Source organism: Phoxinus phoxinus (assembly GCF_949152265.1).
Source record: "Phoxinus phoxinus genome assembly, chromosome: 5".
Taxonomy (NCBI): domain Eukaryota; kingdom Metazoa; phylum Chordata; class Actinopteri; order Cypriniformes; family Leuciscidae; genus Phoxinus; species Phoxinus phoxinus.
This window is the reverse complement of record NC_136880.1, coordinates 26,029,255-26,049,038: the sequence shown is the minus strand read 5'-3', so window position 1 is coordinate 26,049,038 and position 19,784 is coordinate 26,029,255. Positions and strand designations below refer to the sequence as shown.

At 36.5% G+C, this 19,784-nt stretch overlaps 2 protein-coding genes across 2 annotated transcripts; both read left to right on the top strand.

Moving 5' to 3' along the window:
- Positions 1-256: 256 nt before the first annotated feature.
- u2surp (U2 snRNP-associated SURP domain containing) lies at positions 257-12,725 on the top strand. Its single transcript, XM_079612684.1, is given in 27 exon segments — positions 257-795; positions 1,698-1,796; positions 3,144-3,255; positions 4,051-4,172; positions 4,273-4,340; positions 4,429-4,517; positions 4,718-4,753; positions 4,873-4,955; positions 5,048-5,213; positions 6,334-6,545; positions 7,122-7,165; positions 8,760-8,864; positions 9,104-9,170; positions 9,252-9,418; positions 9,552-9,714; positions 9,809-9,888; positions 9,980-10,067; positions 10,161-10,298; positions 10,423-10,603; positions 10,810-10,884; positions 10,967-11,030; positions 11,232-11,388; positions 11,475-11,585; positions 11,671-11,798; positions 11,897-11,906; positions 11,908-12,068; positions 12,195-12,725. Coding segments are annotated over 27 exon segments (2,910 nt in total). The 5' UTR covers positions 257-750; the 3' UTR covers positions 12,334-12,725.
- A 538-nt stretch (positions 12,726-13,263) lies between these two features.
- tmem59 (transmembrane protein 59) lies at positions 13,264-17,750 on the top strand. The gene is made up of 8 exons (XM_079614409.1): positions 13,264-13,518; positions 13,703-13,808; positions 13,908-14,002; positions 14,135-14,287; positions 14,663-14,735; positions 16,697-16,829; positions 16,912-17,029; positions 17,118-17,750. Exons 1-8 carry the CDS (start codon positions 13,285-13,287, stop codon positions 17,271-17,273), a joined length of 1,068 nt encoding a protein of 355 aa, XP_079470535.1. The 5' UTR covers positions 13,264-13,284; the 3' UTR covers positions 17,274-17,750.
- Positions 17,751-19,784: the final 2,034 nt, after the last annotated feature.

Sequence of the window (19,784 nt, the reverse complement as noted above, 5' to 3'; positions counted from 1 at the left end):
GAAGCACAGTAATCTAATTAGGCCACACTGTTAAAGATGTAATTAACTAGTAATTAATAACTTTATAACATACTGAATGAGTCAGAGCTTCCATATTTTAGTAGGCTACTACTTTTACTTTATGCAGCTTTGCATTACAAAATCTGCTGGAACTAAATGCTACACTTCACTGAAAGTTTGGATAGGCCTATTAATATACTGAAAATTAATTTACAGTGGCAAACAAATATATTGATTGACGCATAGTCTATGTCTTGTTGCAAGCCAGTTTAGCACAGCAGGTGGCAGCCACTGAATGGGTACTATATGGCTTGCTGGTGTTATCTTGGTCGAGCTTTCATCTGGTATGGCTAGGAGCAGCTTGTCAATGAGTGAAAACAGCTTAACACCAGCTTGAGTTGACCAGGATTTGAGACCAGCTTGAAACCGCTGGAGACAATCTTAAACAAGCAAGACAATCTTAAACCAACTAAGACCAGCAAATCATCTACAATAGTGTTCAGACTATTAGCCTAGCTACCACGCATTGTACAAAAACAATTATTTTAAAATTGCATCATGTGACATTTCAATGTCTAGTGCATCAATAACAGTTCACATAATGTACACACCAGTACACAGATTGTGCTCATAGGCCTATGCCAGGACATTGACAGACTCATCTTGATCGGTCTTCAGTGTTACGTCAAATGGACTCGTTCACACTGGGAGAGTAAACGCGGTTCACGCGCTTGCACAGTGTCGGGCAAAATGGCGGACAAAACGCCAGGTGGGGCGCAGAAAGCCAACTCTAAGGTATTTAATGACTTTTCCACTTCATATCAGTATGTTAAACCCGACCTTTCTGGTTTATGACAAGAAAGGCGAAATAATATTGTGTCTGACTCAGTGGTGTGTCGCTCTGTGATACGAAAAAGGTCCATTGAGCTGCTCGGTTGTGATGCTAACTCGCTAGCAGTGTAGTTAGCTAGAAACCGGCGGCTGCACAGATTTTTTTTAATAATACAAACCTCCGGGCTAAAATCTGTTTGCCATACATGCTGCATTTGACACTGTTATGTTTTTTTAATTCTCTTGACACCACCACAGAACATGAAATAAGTTGATGTGTGTTCATTGTGTGCTGACAGAGCTACCACGAACGTATAACGTTATTTACATTAATTTTGTGTTACATTAATATATGGACGCTATACTACTATATAGAGAAGATGGGCTTGATATAGCGCTTTGAATACATTATTTACGCGTTCAAAGTTGTGCTAACTTGCTCCTTTTGCTTTGACGAGCTAACGTGATTAATGTTCGTCTTTACTATAACGTTACCCACGTGAAAGGGTCAACAGAAAAGGGAGACACAGCTTATATAGTGCCATAAACATATTTTTTTTGTATTTGTGTTATAGCCACACCAGCTCATCTGTCCTGATGTTTTCAGTGATTGGATACTACTGCAAAGTTCACATCTTATTATGCATGGCAAACAGTTACATCTTTACTTCACAGAAGCTAAACAAATCATTGCCCAATATAGATAGACATTAAATTTTTTCCCTTCCTGTTTTCCCTCTCCTTTGTGCAGTTTTGTTTTTATACGTTTTGGAAAGTATATGAGGAATGCATTAATATCTATCTTTTCCCTAGGCAAGAAAATTAAAGGTCTGTGTATAATTAAATCTTTTCATATTTTCATGCAGGCTTTATTGGAAAGTAAGTTAAAGGCCTTTAGTATCGGCAAGATGGCGGTTGCTAAAAGAACACTAAGTAAGAAAGAGCAGGATGAACTCAAGAAGAAGGTAAGTAGATGAGGTCCAATACCAGACTAATACCACACATTAAATGACTGAGGATCACACACTAGTAGACTTTTCAAGTCATTCTGAAAACTACAAACTCACACAGAAATGTGCAGATAATTGCTAGAAGCTTGTCAATTGAAAAATATATGTGTTCTAAAATCAGCTCAAAATATCAAACATGGTTGAAATCCTCAGAATGGACGGTTTCATAGTCTAAAGCTAAAAAATCGATCTGTGCCCAATCGTACACTGTTACTTTCAGTGAAATCTGTTAACTCTGACAGATTTCAAACTCAAAATCTGCAGACTCTGGCTCTGACAACTAGCAGTCATAGGATCAAATATGATTGAAAGGGGCTCGTGTTTCTTTGTGATTTTATTTTAATTTTATTCAGAACAACTTGAAAGTCTGGTTGTGTGTGATTCTCAGTCATTTAGTAATTGATTTCTCTGCCTATTATTTCATCTTTCATCTGCTCAGATTTTAAGATTTTAGTGTATTCCATTTCCAGTCTTAATTTTCATTTTAGGGTGAACTATCCCTTTAAGTCATCATTTACTCAACCTGGTGTTCTAATGCAGTATGCACTTTTTTTCCTTTATGGACCACAAAAGGAGAATAAAAAAATGTCCCGCTCACATTCATCCATTAAATAGCAGTGAATAGCGACCAGCCTCAAGCGTTTAAAACAAAAACGCAACAGAATCGTCAGATATGACACGTGTTGTATATTCCAAGTATTCAGAGGGGTATAGCATAGGGTTTGGTGAAAAACAAACCGAAATGTAGGCCTAATTGTGAATTATTTACTTATTTTTGTATTGTTTATTGTATTATTTAAAGCTGCAGTCCGTACCTTTTTTCGTGTTAGTGAGTACATCATGAATCCGTTTTCCAAACCGTGGTTTTGTATTATCCTGAATCACTATGGTACACCTTTAATAAGTATTACATTCAGAATATTTTAGACTGGTACGGGTCGCACCACTGCGGAGTAGCCCAGTACCTGCTTGCCTCGTCATAGATATAAACAGAGAGAAGTAGCTCCAGCTACAATGTTCTTCTACGCGTGCAGTTCTGTGGCACTTTTCTTAGTGTATCAATATTGTAATTAATGTTAGATGTAATTAAAATTAATACTTTTTTGAATTTCACTGCATTATAGTCAGTTATCTTGTTCATATTCACAATAGCACAATTGATAGTTAGACCAAAAAGCAGTATTATCAATGCACAGAACATAAACACATTGGTAACTGTTACATCCCAATAAATCTCACAAGTTTAACACAATTCCACTTCATCCACATTATTCCACTTTTGCAATCTGTGATTTTTTACAGGAGGATGAAAGGGCAGCTGCGGAGATCTACGAAGAATTTCTCGCTGCGTTTGAGGGAGGTGAAGGAAAAGTGAAGACGTTTGTACGGGGTGGGATTGCTAATGCCACTAAAGGTAGGATTATCATGTGGATGTTGCTGCAGTGACCATAAGTTTGATCTCTTTATCTGAGATCCAGGTTTTTTCTTCAAGTCCTCCATACAACCATATCAAGAAAATGCCATAAATGCACAAATGCATGTGAGACCACACACACACACATATATATCTATATATATATATATATATATAATAAAATGTAACATTTATAAAATATATATTCAAAATACCTTTTACAATGTTTTTGAAAAGTCTCTTATGCTCACCAATGCTGCATTTACTTGATCAAAATACAATAATAAAAACAATAATATTGTAAAATATTATTTCAATTTAAAATAACAAATTTTCTATTTGAATATATTTTAAAGTCTAATATATATCTGTGATGGCAAAGCTTAATTTTTCATCATCATTACTCCAGTCTTCAGTGTCACATGATCCTTCAGAAATCATTCTAATATGTTAATTTACTGCTCAAGAAACATTTCTTATTATCAGTGTTTTGAAAACAGATGTGCTGCTTAAATAGTTTTTTTTTTGAAAACCATGATAGATATATTTCAATATTCTTTGATGGATAGAAAGATCAAAACAACAGCATTAATTTGAAATGGAAATTTTATGTTTTAGTGTTGTAAAATTAGGAATCTCTAATAATAATGTTGAATCATTTCCAAAATTCCAAACTTTTGAATGATATATAAAGTTACTTTGCATTTTCTTTCAAATTATGTAAAATGGCCAAATTTGATATACATTCCTCTTAATTGTCCCTGCTTTAATATCTGTGTTACATATTCATTACAGAGGAAGCGGCAGTCGATGAAAAGAAAGGAAAGCTCTACAAACCGAAGTCAAGAGTTTTGGAGACTAAAAGTTTTTTACCTTTGGATACTCCTCCACAGTTTTTACAAATAGATAAACGCAATGTGAGTCTTTTGTCATTTATTTTCATTTGACCTTATTTCAAATAAAATAAAATATATATTTTGTGTTATTTACCTGTTCTTTTTCTATTATATTGCCTAGGCATCGAAGAAGGGGGATAAAGAAAAGAAAAAGAGTAACCTTGAACTCTTCAAAGAAGAACTGAAACAGTATGTGTTCTTTGCATTCTTATTTAACTAATGTCAGCACCTTTAATATGATGATCTCAAATGTAATGCTAAGTTTTTTTTTTTTTAGGATACAGGAGGAGCGCGATGAGCGTCACAGGTTGAAGGGCCGAGTCAGCCGTTTTGAGCCTCTTCCCACAACGGAAGGAAAGCGATCCTGTAAGTTCTTTCTTGTTTCCCCCCCCCCCCCCCCCCCCCCCCCCATCAAAACAGTCAGTTTCACCCCATGTTCACTCATGGTGTCAGACCCAGTCAATTTTGTGCCCCTCCCACATTTCTCAGCCACTGCCACAATTCAGCAGTGTATACGCTTTCAGATTCAGGAAACAAAATTCACACTGCTTTTCTTCTGCTTTTAGCGGATGGTTCTTCACGAAGAAACCGTCCGTCCAGTGGTAATTTTGTTTTATATACCGTGTAATGCAATGGCCTTTTTGCTGTTTATGTATCCCATCATGGAAGAAGGGATGGTAAAACGTCAGTTGTTATTCAAAGCTTCTTTTTTTTTTTTCAGTCTTGGATGATTCAGCTCCTGGCTCTCATGACGTTGGTGATCCTACAACTACAAATCTGTATTTGGGGAACATAAATCCTCAGGTAGCTGATCTTTTTTCCCCCCTGGTGATTATTGTTAGGTAACGTCTCAAGCACAAACATTTCCATTCTAAAACTGCTCTTTTACCCTCCAGATGAACGAGGAGATGCTCTGTCAGGAATTCGGTCGCTATGGTCCATTAGCCAGTGTGAAAATTATGTGGCCCAGGACTGATGAGGAGAGGGCCAGAGAAAGGAATTGTGGTTTTGTAGCCTTCATGACGAGAAGAGATGCTGAACGCGCACTTAAACATTTAAATGGTAAATATATTCTTATTCACATCTATTAGTGGTCAACCAATATAACATGATAACTTGGATACTATTTTGCTCCTTTTTTTTCAAATTGGCAAAACAAATTTGGCCGAAAAGTGTTGGAAGTGGGACTTTTATTATGACAGCTCTAAGAACAGCACCTTTACAGGAGCTCTCATTGTCCTTCTCCATTAGTCTCCATTCTGTCTAATAATTGAAAGGCAAATGGTATAATGCTTTTTTTAAATATGTACTGGTGGCATTCAGCAAATACATGTTTGTTATTGAAAAAAAATGTTTTGTGAAAAATACTAATAAGATTACAGAATCAAGAAGTTGCTATATGAAGAATAAATCTTTTTTTTTTTTTATTCTTCCAAATTTGCTTCAAATTATTTGTTTCTAATTTTGTTACTAAATATTATGTAGGAATTATGCAGGTGTTATTTACTGTCTTTATATAGTGAGATGATATATATGGGCCTATATCAGCTTTATATCGGCCGTCTGCCACCCTGCTCTCTAAAGCCACTTTTCCACCGTTGGGCCAAATCATTCTTGTTGCTTTACTGTTCCATTCCATGCCAATCCGGCCCAGCCGGTATGAATATGGTTTCATTTCCACTGGGGCTGACAACGGAGCTTTTTGAAATGTAATACAAATGCATCAGTTGTTGCCTTGATAACGCAAGAGTTTACAGACGATTTGAGGTGTAAATAGCTACTGTGTTATGGAGGATGATCGGATATTTCTATTATTAACTTGTTTACTTAAATAGCACGCTTGGCCAGCTACAGAGAAACTGGCAACAGACATGTGATCAATCCTGAGTGGTGACGTCAATACACGCATTCTACCAGCACGGTTAGCTGACCAAGAATTCCAGGCTTGAGAAATTGTGCCGTGCCAAACCAAATTCAAATGAATGTATAATTATAACCGTTTCCTTACCACTCTTAGAACCGTTCATCTCAATGGTGGAAAAGTGGCTTAAGATTTTGGCATTGTCCATCAAAAAATGTTATCGGTCAACCACTAAAATCTATGTATTCTTTATAATCACTTTGCGTTTATTGTTTCCCTCTTGGAATTAATGAATAATTTGGCAAATGCTGACCATTTCAGGCAAAATGATAATGAATTTTGAAATGAAACTGGGATGGGGCAAAGGTGTACCAATTCCTCCTCACCCAATATACATTCCACCTTCAATGATGGAGCACACCCTCCCACCTCCACCCTCCGGACTGCCCTTCAATGCCCAGCCCAAAGAGAGGCTGAAGAACCCCAACGCTTCAATGCCTCCCCCTCCGAAGTGCAAAGAGGAGTTTGAGAAGGTAACTTGGCATACGTGGGACAAAAAGATTTTGGTTAGCATGGTCATAAATGTAGTTAGGGTAAATTACTTTCTTAGTAATGTTTGTTTATATGCATTTTATTTGTGTGTGTGGAAGAGGTGCAGACATTTTTCATCTAGCTCTTTGTGAAAAGTTTTTGTTCATAAAATTGTGCAATTTGACTAAAATAGCAGTTTTTGTAAAAATCCTATAAATTACATTATATGTGTACCATGCTGATTGTACCGGTAAGTGTTTTGGAGTGTAGATTACTCATTGTCATTGCACAAGACATTTTATAGGTTTTGAATGCAAGTTAAGATAAAACTGTTCTCCTTTGATACTGTCTGCTTGAAAGAAATGTAAAGAGACTTTTTTTTAAATATATTATGAATGTAGATTGTGATTTCTCTGCCTCTTTCTCTAAGGAATGTGTTCAGTCAAGTTTTAAAACTGACACCGTAGAACACATTTGTTGTTGTAGGAGTATATGTTGCATTTAGTGTTATGCCTGTTTCTTTTTAACAATACTCACATATATTCTATGTTTATTATCTGATGTGACTTCATATCCAGACTCTGTCGCAAGCCATAGTCAAAGTGGTTATCCCAACAGAAAGGTACATGTTTTTCTTTTTTTCCAAATTCTTATGAAATGTAGAGAACTTATCCCATCTCTGTAGATTGAAAGATTGGCCATATCCATGCTACCAGAGGCTGGTTTGAGTGAGCAATAGTTGAGGCCTTGCATGAGAATCAGGAGCAGCTACTAACAATACAAATCACACACATACATTGCATTTCTCTACAAAGGGTTTGCATCATACTGCTCAGATAGTGAAGGTCATATTAGTACAGGGAGTTCTGTGGGTTTATCATTTTGGTTGACACATTTCTGTTCAAAAGTTTGAGGTCAGTCAATAGTGATAAAGACATTTATAAAGTTGCAGATATTTCTGTTTTGAATAAATGTTGTTGTTTTTTTAACCTAGTTGACAAAGAATCCTAAATAAAATGTGGTTTCCATTGAAAAACTGTTTTTAACATTGATTCTTGAGCAGTAAATCAACATATCAGCATGATTTCTGAAGGATCACGTGACACTGAAGACTGGAATAATGATGAAAATTCTACTTTGCCATCACAGGAAAAAATAACTTTTTAAAATATATTCAAATAGAAAAGTTATTTGAATTTGTATTATTTCATAATGTTACTGTTTTACTTTGTCTTGCATAAGAACCTTCTTTCAACAACATTGAAAAATCTTACCAGCCTCAAACTTTTTAACAGTAGTATACATTTTGAATGAATGCTGTTTGGTGTTTGTAGAGCCTCCTTTTAGGCAGAACTGTTGCAGATGTTAGCTTTACGGCATGCTTGACCCGTTGTTCCACTAGATTTTGAGAGACTGGCTCAGGTTTAATCAGACATACTACATCAGATGTTATTCATTACAGCACTACTAATTTAGCAACTAAAACAATACACATTCACCTAGTGTCCGTTACACAAAAAACAGCCCTCTGGTTATTGCTCACTTTAACTGCCCTAGTATCATGGCACAAAAGCAACACCCAATCCCCATAGTCTCAGTGACCTTTGACATTGGCCTTGATGAGCAGCACAAGTTGAACTGTCTGCAGCAGCGAGGGACCAGAAAAGCGTCACAGGATGGATTGGGGAAAGTATACAGAATGATTGCCTGACATTGGTATGATCGGCTCCAATACTTGTGATTTGTGTTTCAGTACATTTGAAAAACATCATCTCTTGATTTTATCGGCCACTTCACGAGCCAGTCAGGAAGCCAATTGTTGTCCCTATATCTTAACTGACTCTAGAAGTGCTTACATGATTTTGTCCCTCTCCATCCGCACTTGTCTATTGTCAATAAGCAAGAAAAATCACTGTCACTCGGCCTCACATTTAGTATCTCAGTAGCACGTCCAGTTATAAGTTACAAGGGCAGAATGCTATGGCTGAGACTCAGATGTAGATGTAGAGAGGATTGAAATGTTTTGATTGTTACAAGCTGTTAGACTGCCAGTCAACTTTAAATGTTAAAAACTCAAACATGTCAATTTGACTCATGCATAGTAAGTGCAAGGATGTTGCATTTCATCAAATGTCATAATGTAGCAGTAGCATTTGTTTAGGTGTGGCTGTTGATGGCGCTGAATCTGTTTCGCTTTAACTGTGTTTTTCTCGTAGGAATTTGCTCTCTCTCATCCATCGAATGATCGAGTTTGTTGTGCGTGAGGGTCCCATGTTTGAAGCCATGATCATGAACCGAGAGATCAATAATGCACTCTACAGGTCAGTGCATTTTTATGAATGAGGCTATTTTTGTATTTATTTTTTTACTCCAAGGCATGAAATGAAAATTCACCCCATCGATTTTGCAAATGCATGTTTAAGAAACAATTTGACTGTTTTGGTCAGATGTAAGCCACAATATGGAAGAAAAGATATTAAGTGATTTAAGTCAGACAGTAATGATTTTTATAATTTTCCTTGTCTTGATTATGTATTCAGAATTTATTTGTATTCAACAGATTTTTATTCGAAAATCAAAGTCCAGCTCATGTTTATTACCGGTGGAAGTTATACACCATATTACAGGTTGGTCTTATTTATTTTCATGACTTTGTCAAAAACTTATTGAAATGTCTAGACATACAATTTCAACATTTCCACTCATAGGGCGAATCTCCAACAAAATGGAAAACAGAAGACTTCAGAATGTTTAAGAACGGATCTTTCTGGCGACCACCGCCTCTCAACCCTTATTTACATGGCACTCCTGAAGAGGAGGAGCGCGATGATGACGATGACGAAGAAAGTGGCAAGAAGGGCACCTTGAAAGACGAGTATGTCTTCGTATTGAAATCTGAAAATTGAAATTCTATGGAGATCTTGAATTCTTCTAGTGTGGCGCTATCAGGCTTTTGGTTGTATTCAGTATTGTTGGTTGTGTGTACTAAATACTCTCATCTGCTGCAGCGAGAGGGATAAACTGGAGGAGTTACTTCGAGGTCTGACGCCGAGGAAGAGCGACATAGCTGATGGCATGTTTTTCTGCCTCACGCATGCCGATGCTGCTGAGGAAATAGTGGAATGCATTGCTGAGTCTCTGTCCATACTTAAAACGCCTCTGCCAAAGAAGGTTATTTGTACTGTAGAATTAAGATTGACAATTATGATTGATTTTTGTTTCATTCATCACTTTTGTTTACATCTGCACTTCTGTCCTCCCTCAGATTGCAAGGTTATATTTGGTGTCAGATGTGCTGTATAACTCCTCAGCAAAAGTTGCTAATGCCTCTTATTACAGAAAATTGTAAGTTTTACAATTATTTTTTAAGTGCGCAATCAAGGTATTCGTTCTTGTTTGTCTTTTTTTAATGTGTTTGTCTTTTATTCTTTTACAGCTTTGAAACAAAACTTTGTCAGATATTTTCTGACCTAAATGCCACTTATAAGACAATACAGGGCCATTTACAATCAGAGAATTTTAAGGTGCGCCATTCGGCTACATTTTTTTTACCCATACTGGTTTTATAATAAAGTTAACTATCTGGATTTGACGTTTCTCAATTTTGGTCTTCACAGCAACGAGTAATGTCCTGTTTCCGTGCATGGGAAGACTGGGCAGTGTATCCTGATCCGTTCCTGATTAAACTTCAAAACATTTTCCTGGGACTCGTCAGTCTCGATCCTGAAAAGGAGATTGAAGAACTGGTGCCAGAGGTTAGTTGGGTAGAGATTGTCTGATTGATTTATGATTCATAGATTGTCAATGATAAGATTTGAGTTGTCACAACTCATCTCAGCATGGACTGAATAATTGGATGTTAATTGCGTTTTCACTTAGCTGCCAGAAAGGACTGAGGACATTGATGGCGCTCCTATTGTGGAGGAGGAGCTGGATGGCGCTCCTTTCGATGATGTTGACGGCATGCCCATCGATGGAGCGCCAATTGATGGCGCACCACTCGATGACCTGGATGGAATGCCCATCAAGGGAACAGATGATGATCTGGATGGTATTCCTTGTAAGAATGCTGACAACATTGTTTATTTATTTTACCTTTCATACACTCAACTCTCACTTAATAGACTTAACACATCACTCTATTCCTATATCGAAAAGAATATACTTTACAACTACATTACAATTGCTAAATGTCATGGCAGATGTTCTAAAAGAAATTTGTTTAGGAAAAAATGTCAGTACTTTTTCTTTTCTTTTCTTCTTTAGTTGATCAAAAACCAGGTTTTAAGGTCGCTCCGTCAAAATGGGAGGCAGTGGACGGTGCTGCTTTGGAAGCTCAAGGTTAGTCCAGATGACGCTTATCACATCATCTAAACCTTAGTTACCTGTACACATCATAAAATTGATTTTTCTCTATTTTTAGCTGTAACCACGTCAAAATGGGAAATATTTGATCAGCCAGATGAATCGGAGAAAAGTAAATCAAGGTACCGTACATTTTCCTAGTTCTACTAGGCTTTGGAAACTCATGATTATTAAATGTTAAAGGACATGCAAACGTCTTAGAAATATCTTTACTGATGTTTTCTTGTTAATCTCTATAAAATTATTTCTAAAATGTCTTATCACAAAAATCACCAATACATTTGCCATGCAGTTTTGATCTAATTTTCACTTTCTTCTCATAGTTCAACACGTGAAACTGAAAGTAAAGACACTCTCAGAGGTTCCAGTGCTGCAGAGCAGCAGTCCTACAGTAATCCTGTTAGAGAAGAATATGATTCAAAGTCTGCTAAGTTTTTTGAGATGAGCGAAGAGAAACGTGCCAAACTTCGAGAAATTGAGGTATACCTAAATGCTAATAGGTGTACTAAACACATTCTTGAAGCTTTTAGAGATCTCAGTCATGTTTTTCTTTGTCTGTGTAACAGCTTAAAGTCATGAAGTTTCAAGACGAGCTTGAATCTGGAAAACGACCCAAAAAATCTGGACAAAGTATTCAAGAGCAAGTAGAGCTTTACCGGGACAAGTTACTACAGCGGGTTAGTATCAGCTTAATTGTTTTTGACATTTGTTTTAGTCCTTCTATTTTGTTTGAAACCATGATATTTTTTGGACATTGTTCAGGAGAAGGAGAAAGAGACCGAGAAAGACAAAGAGAAAGAAAAAGAAAAAGAAAGAAAAGACAAAGAGAAATCTGATGTGTCCCACAAAGAGAAGGACAAAGATGACTCCACACCAGGCAGAAAAGAAAAGTAAGATCCCTGCATAAGCCCCTAAAACTCCTTCAGCAAATGAGTGAATGTCTTTCAGAAATTGAGAACTCAATGCATTTAAGATTGTTTATTTCCAGAAAACGGAGGACACAGTCCCTCCCCCAGCCCCACCCGAAGTAGCAGCAGTAGGCGCGGCAGGTCGCCCACCTCCCACCGATCAGAGCGCTCTGATAGATCCTATACAAAAGACAGCTCTCGATTGTCTTATAAAGACTCTCCGAGAGACAGTAACCGCAAGTCTTCTAAAAGGTAAACTAATGATTTCATCTCTTCATCGTCGCAGTTTATAACTCAATCCTGTGTGTTGTCATTACAAGCATGTTTATGGAACTAAGCTGAATGTAATAATCTCTCATTTTTAAAAAATAATTTTAGGTCTCCTTCACCCCCAAGAACACCTAAGAGGTCGCGTAGGTCCAGATCAAGAACACCTAAAAAATCCTCAAAGAAATCCAGATCTCGGTCACGATCGCCTCACCGTTCTCACAAGAAATCCAAAAAAAGCAAACACTGAGACTTCTGGCTATGAAAATATGCCTGGGTTGTCTTTTGTGCCTCAAATTTGTCCTGTAAATCAGTGTGAGGGACATTCCCTCTTTAACTCACCCTTGTTTTGATGCTCACTCACATTGGCACAAGAACAGTGTTCAAGGGTCATCTATTGGGTGTTTTATAATGTCATTTAGGAGCTTCCTTTGATGTTCCAAATGTCCGAAAAGAAAATAACTGCAGTGGTTGGGGCAATCTTCCTTCAACACAAAAACTATTGTCTTATTCTTTTTTCTTTCTTTTTTTTGTTTTCTTTTTTTGTCATTGTTTTTAGATCCCTTGAAACTGACTTAAATTAAAATAGTGTAAGTTTCAGTTGTATAGATGTTTGCTTTTCAATAAAGACAATTTATGTGACTTCTCTCTGAAATGCCTTAGTATTTGCTCTTACATGCACCCCAAATAAACATTTAAGTCTTAAACCTAGTGTATTTAAATAACCAAATTTAAGCTATTTTATACACATTTAATTCTAAACCAGAGGTTTTCAATCTTTTAGATGACCAAATTTACATTTAGTCATTTAGCAGACGGTTTTATCCAAAGCGACTTACAACTGAGGACTACAGCAAATATGATCATTGTTGCTCAAGGGGGGAAGAATATAAAAATATCCTAAAACATAAAAGGCAGCTACTGTATGTTTTTGTGTAAAGATCGAATTTATACTGTGAAAAATAAATATGGGGAAAATGTTTAGTTTCAAGAACACTTACTTGCATACTTTTAATTCTAAAATAGAATTTATTTTATTTATATATTTTTTTCTAATTCTTAATTTGAATCCATATTTTAATTAACGATTTAGTTAGTATGAATTAATTTGATTATTTATTTATTTTTTTACAGTGTTTTTGTTTTTCCACGGTCCCCTTATGCTCATGAAATGCGCCTTGTAACTAACTAGGAAGTGCATATGCGTTGTTCTCGCGAGATTTCCGCAGGTACACAAACAAGGAAGAATCTTTTAGTCGATGTTTGGTCATTCACAAAAATGAGTGCTATAAAGTCCTGCGGGATTTTGATAAGCTTTTGCTGCATATTTACGAGCTCCTCGGCATCTTCAGAGGTCTTCGATGGTGTTTTGGGAAACACTGCGTCTTGTCATAAAACATGTCAAATGACTTACAGTTTGCACACTTATCCACGGGTGAGTGCGAGACATTTACCCCTTTCTGTTTGTTTTTGTCACATTTTTACCCATTCGTGTGTCTTATTAGGAGCTTGTGCATTGTAGCTTGTGTTTGTAAAGTTACATAATTTGTGCGGCAATAACAACGTTCTAAGCGGAACTGGTCTGTTTGCTTTATTTGGCCTGTTTGTTTTTGTTATAGGAGGAGGCGCTGTACGCCTGTCAGAGAGGGTGCCGTCTCTTCTCCATCTGTCAGTTCGTGGGTGACAGCAAGGATCTCAACGAAACCCAATCTGAATGCGAGTCAGGTAATATTAGAGTATTGTCTGAATCCTTAAAGGGTTCGCTTTATGTTGATAAAAGTGTATTTGTTATGTAACCAGTTGTGTGTGTTCGACTTCCTGCAGCCTGTCGTGAAGCCTACAGCCAATCAGATGAGCGCTTCGCGTGCAATCTCGGATGCCAGAGCCAACAGCCATTTGCAGAACAAAGGATGGAGCAGGTGTGAAGAACATTATGTGAATATTTGCCTTGGATGCTCATAGTCATTCCATGAGCAATTTCTAATTGCATGTCACCAGGCTGCTTTTTGAAGTCACTATATGTTTCTTCTTTTTTTTTTCCGGGTATGAAGTTGTTGATGATGATGCCCAGAATCCATCTCCTATACCCGCTGACTTTGGTAAGGGGTTTCTGGGAAGACATGATGAGCCAAGCTCACAGCTTCATCACCTCATCCTGGACATTTTATCTCCAGGCAGATGATGGCAAAGTAGTCATTTTCCAGGTAATGTGGTGATAATATGAAACACTTTAAAATAAATAATTAGACTGTATTCATATGGAGGTACTAGTGTATAAAGCAGATATGCCCAAACCAATTTGGCCTGCCATGCCATATCACAACGGGGGGAAACCATTGGAGCATCTTAATTTATAATTTATAATTTATTTGTTTATTTTATTTTTGTATTGAAATAAACAAATAAATTAGAAATGATAAATTAAGATGCTTTTTTATTTTTTTATTACATTTTAATGAATATAATGTTCCATTTTATGTTTAGCCCTTCATAGTAAAAAAGTTTGGGCATCTCTGGTATAAAGTAGTAAAGCTTATTTCTGTGCCAATGATCAATATTTGCTCTTCTCTCTTTTCTAGTCTGAGCCACAAGTTCAGTTTATCCCTCAGTTTGAATTCCAGACAGACGAGACTGAAGAGTCACAGAGCGCTTGTGAGCACTGCATATGACACGCTTATGCTTTCCGCTCTGAATAATAAGCAAGATGTGGAAAGTGTCACACTTTATAACTGTTTTTTTTTTTCAGACTTTAAACCAGGATTAGGCCTTAGTTCAATTAGGACATTTAAGTTGCTTTTTTAAACGTGCCTTAGAAACAAACATTACTTTTGTGCATCTTGAGACAAAACAATAGTACTGACATATGTTAAGATATGTCAGTACAAGTTGCTTTCAGTTAAAACAGCTCAAACATTCTTGCAATTTACCCCCGGTTTTACAGACAAGGCATAAACCCTGTCCCAGACTAAAATGCAAGTTTGAGCTGTTTTAACTGAAACCTAGGTGTACTGAAGCATCTTAATATATCAGTGCCATTGTTTTGTCTCAAGATGCACACCAGTACTGTTTTCTATGGGACGTTTATAAAAGCTACTTAAATGTATTAATTGAACCAAGGCCTAATCCTGCTTAATCTAAGCCTTTTCTGTGAAACCAGGGGATAATATCATACTAGTTTAAAGTCACAATGTAACAGAATTAGCAGATCCTTTCTTTTGTATTGTCACGTACATCGGAGTGAAATAGATTTTCAGAAAAGAAAAAAAAAGTGGTTCAGGGACTTGGTTATATGCCTCAGTTGTTGCTTGGACGGAGCCAGATCTGAATGTGAGATCACAGTCAATTTTAAGAAAGGGGTGGAGCTTAAGCTGACTAAATAATTAATAATATGTAACATAGAAAAGTCCACGATTATATATCCAGAAGATCAAGTTATGGCATTTTAATTCAAAATGATGAGGTCCAAAAAAAAAAAAAAAAAATGAAACCTGATTTGTGAAACCTCTTAGAAAATGTTGCAGTTCTGTTTGAAGTTGCTAGTGTCACAGAAATTACAGACTGCACCATTAAGAAATGATGTAATGAAGTATGTAAATATGTAATGACAGCCATGATTGGCCTGCAAAGGTCCTGACTTAAACGTGTGACTTTCCACTACAGCCTCTTAGCATCCTTCTCTTAACCTTATAAAGCAACAGTTTTAAGGCCTCTGATTTATCAACATGATTAAAACTTATTGCTCACAATCTACTACATGCCTTCTGTCGTCTGATTGATAGATAATTGATAGAAACCCCCCTTCAGGTCATGGAACAGAAAGTAATGATTTTTATAAATAAATGTAAGAATAACTTTTATATTAGTAAAATTTCAATATTAACATTTACTGGACTGAAGCAACTTAGGGGCTTTTGCAATACACCATTTTCAACTAAAAATGGATAATGCGTTTTGGCTGTTTTTAATGCGTTGTGGACGTTAATTTACACGACAACAGCGTTTTGGGGGCCTGAAAATGCGAACTTTTGAAAACGTTTTTCAAAGTGCAAGTGTTTGAAACCGGTAGCATTATCATTTCCGTGTAAACTACTAAAACATGAGTTTGTGAAAACGGTAACATACACATGTGTACTATGTGTTCAGTCTATAGGCGTGCAGTTTTTCTTTACAAAGAAAAGCCAATAATACAGCGTTTTTAGTCATTTTCGTGGATCCGTGTGAACAGGGATCGTTTTGACAATATTGCCTTCTGTACGCAAAGTTTTTTAGTACATCGTTGTCGTAAATGTTACCCTTAGCTTTACTTAAACTTTTCAGTTTTTAGTACATTGTTGTCATGTATACATGTCATGTTAAAGTGCATGTATCAAATATGATACAACAGATATTTGAGGAACGTTTATTTATTTTAGCATCATTTTGGGTCTCTGAATAAAATAGGTGTTTTTTCTGAAGTATGAGCTCCATTTTCTCCTATATCATAATATATTAGCGATAAAAGCCTGATGTTTTAAATTTGATACTCAGAAAAAATAAAATAAAAATTGTATACATTGTATAAAGGTTAAGTAAACTTTAGATTTGTCTAAAGCACCCCTTTTTTTTTTAAATAGTTGTAGACCAGGGGATGAAAAGCCCTGTCTATAAAGACTACCCAAGGAGCTTCATTCAGGAGAGAGACAGAGACATGTTCGTTGATAGAAGCAACTCTGATGACGATTACAAGCTCTTCAACTGCCTTTCAAGGTTGGGCACATCTTGATCTCTTCTTAATCGCAATCTGTTGGCCTTGTTGAATATAAACCATCATGATCTTGTGTACTGGTAGGAACCCGTGGTTGCCTAGCTGGATCCTGACCACCACTCTGGTTCTGTCTGTCTTTGTTCTGATCTGGATCTGTTGTGCCACAGTGTCCACTGCTGTTGAGCAGTATGTCCCTGCTGAGGTAAACTACTTCACGTTTCTTAGCCAATTACATTTCTTAGTCAATTCCATTTAACCAACTGTTCCACACATTCTCCTCCTTTCAACAGAAGCTAAGCATAAATGGGGATATGGAGTACATGAAGGACACGAAACTGACCCCTTATCTGCAGTCTTCTCTAGTGATCATCAGATCTCCTGGGGTGGAGGAGCAGGAAGCGGGACCCCTTCCGTCAAAGGTCAATCTGGATCAATCTAACATTTAGTCAGTCTAACATCCAAAGGAATTGGGGTCTCATAGATTTGGTTTTCTCTGTTAAAGTTGTGATTATTGCTCTAACTCATTTACTATGGGTTTCTCTTTTTTCAAATTTGATAAGCGTGGACTATGGGGAATATATTGTGTTGATGTTTTGGCACTTTAAAGGCATTACCTATCAGAATGAAAGCTCTGTAGGATCTGTTTTCCAGGTTACTGCCCATTTGTAGAGATGAAGGTTTCCGGTGTCCTTTTTCTTTTCTTCTTTTTTTCTTTTTTGAGCGTTCTTGTGTGATCAATGACAGCTTGTGATTTGAGGTACAAATTGTTGAACAATGAAACATTAACATTTTGATTTATGCTTCAGTTGCAGTGAGTGAATATTTCCTGAACCTTCAAAGAGTCATGAAAGCCTTGTAAATGAAAATGTTTTACAACCTCAGATTTGTCAGCTTGATATTAATAAACAAACCTACAAAAAGTGTTCACTCCTAAGGTTTTTTTTATTTTATTTTTTTATAGACATATCTAGTGTATCCTGTTTAATTGCAGTAGAATATTTTTTGGTGTGCATTTTGTCATTTGTTTGGACTAGTCAAAACTGATATGATTTTTTTGTGTGGGCATGTCAAACTGGCAACAAAGAATATGCACAAGTGCTGATGATGTTACTATTGTAAGGGGATAATACAGTTAAAGACCCAGAACCAGATAAGATGAATGAAGACCCGGGGTCAGGAGTGCAGTCAATTGAACAAAAGTTTTACTGAAGTAAGTACTGATAGTGTGTAGTTTCATCAGCAGAAGTCAGCTTCAAGACTCACAAGGAGTTCGTAGGTTGCTCCTTACAGTTACAAAGATCACTGCAATTATACCCTACACCAAGGTCTACGCTACGTCATTGCTTCAGGTTGAATGATTCTGATTGGCTAAGAAATAGAGAAACATAGTACATTTCCACACATGGACTGATAGGCAGTAGCACATCTCCATAGTCTGTACGGCTGCCACCAGGACCCTGAGTTAGGTACGAGTGTCCCTCCAAGGTCACAAGACTGTGTCCAGGTGCCAGCATGTTGAAAAAAACAAGTCAGTCAATCTCCAATAATGCCACTTGTTCCTTAACCTGTAACCAATAATACTAACACACACACAGAGACACCGCTCCTTCAAGGTTGGATTTGGACGGGCTCTAACTATAAACAGGAGATTCTTCCCAAAACATCAAGATAACATGTTCTTTCTCTCAATGAGAGGACACTTTAATATAGAACCGTAAAGTAAATGCTAAGAAATGACCCTTGTGATCTGTAGTTGTCATGGTGAGCTAGAAGAACAGATATATGTTTTAACACAAATGTTGAAGACCTTTCTCAAACAAAATGAGTCCATGTTTCATCTCTGGAAGCCGGGCTAAATGAGCAAGCACTGCATTTCTGGCATGGGCCACCTTTAAAAAATACATGAAAATAATTTTTTTGGTCAACACTCAAAATGTGTAGAGGAAAAATATTGATAATTAAATGATAACTTGATTGTAAACCATATGTAAATCACTCAAAAAGATATAGATATAGCGAAGAGACAAGGGATTACAGAATTTCCCCCTTCACTATCTTGGGGACCTTTTATATAGCCTTCTGAGGACCATATTTTTGAATATCAGATGCAAGAAGAGTATATTGTTTTATTTTTATTTTTATAAATGCTTAAAAAATGAAACCTAACAGGACACAACATAGGGTGAGAAAATTAGGCTACGTAACGCTTTAATGACAGTTAATTAAGGAATGTTATCTATTTTTCTGTATTGCTTGGAAATATTATACATTCTATTTTTCAACCAATATAATTTATTTGATAATTATTGTTACTTTCATACTGAGATAGTCTGATAACCCAACTTCAGAGAGAACTGAAACTGAAAAGGAAGGTAAGACTCCTGAAAAAAATATAAATCAGCACAACTGTTTTCAACATTGTTAATGAGAAATATCGAAAACATTGTAATATTAAACAGCACTGTTTTGACTGGTATAATGAATACGTCTGCATCAGAGGCTAAAAATACCAAGATTTCTGAAAATTAAGCAATGTACTAAAATAGATTATTGGACATTTTGTATTGTTTTCGAGGTCAGATGTACTGTCTGATAGGATTGACTCTGTGTTCACACTACCGTTTGTCCTATTTTGTAACAAATTTGTTGTTTTAAGGCTGGAATACACTACACAACTTTGGTCCAAATTTTTGCCTTTATTTGCAGTCTGGACGAATGAATCAACGCTAGTTCCCAAAGCTCAGAGCCAGTGTTCAGTTGACAGATTTCTCAGAAAATTGTGACATCATTCTCAGACATGTATTTCTATGGGAATTTTTGTGTTCAGAACAACTTGAAAGTCTGGTAGTGTTTTTAGTGTCCTTTTCTGTAACCATTTACAAAGTCAGTTAAAACCTGTTCAGATTTTAATATTAGCAGATTTTTATAATAAAACCTGTTCAGATTGTAAAAGTTGT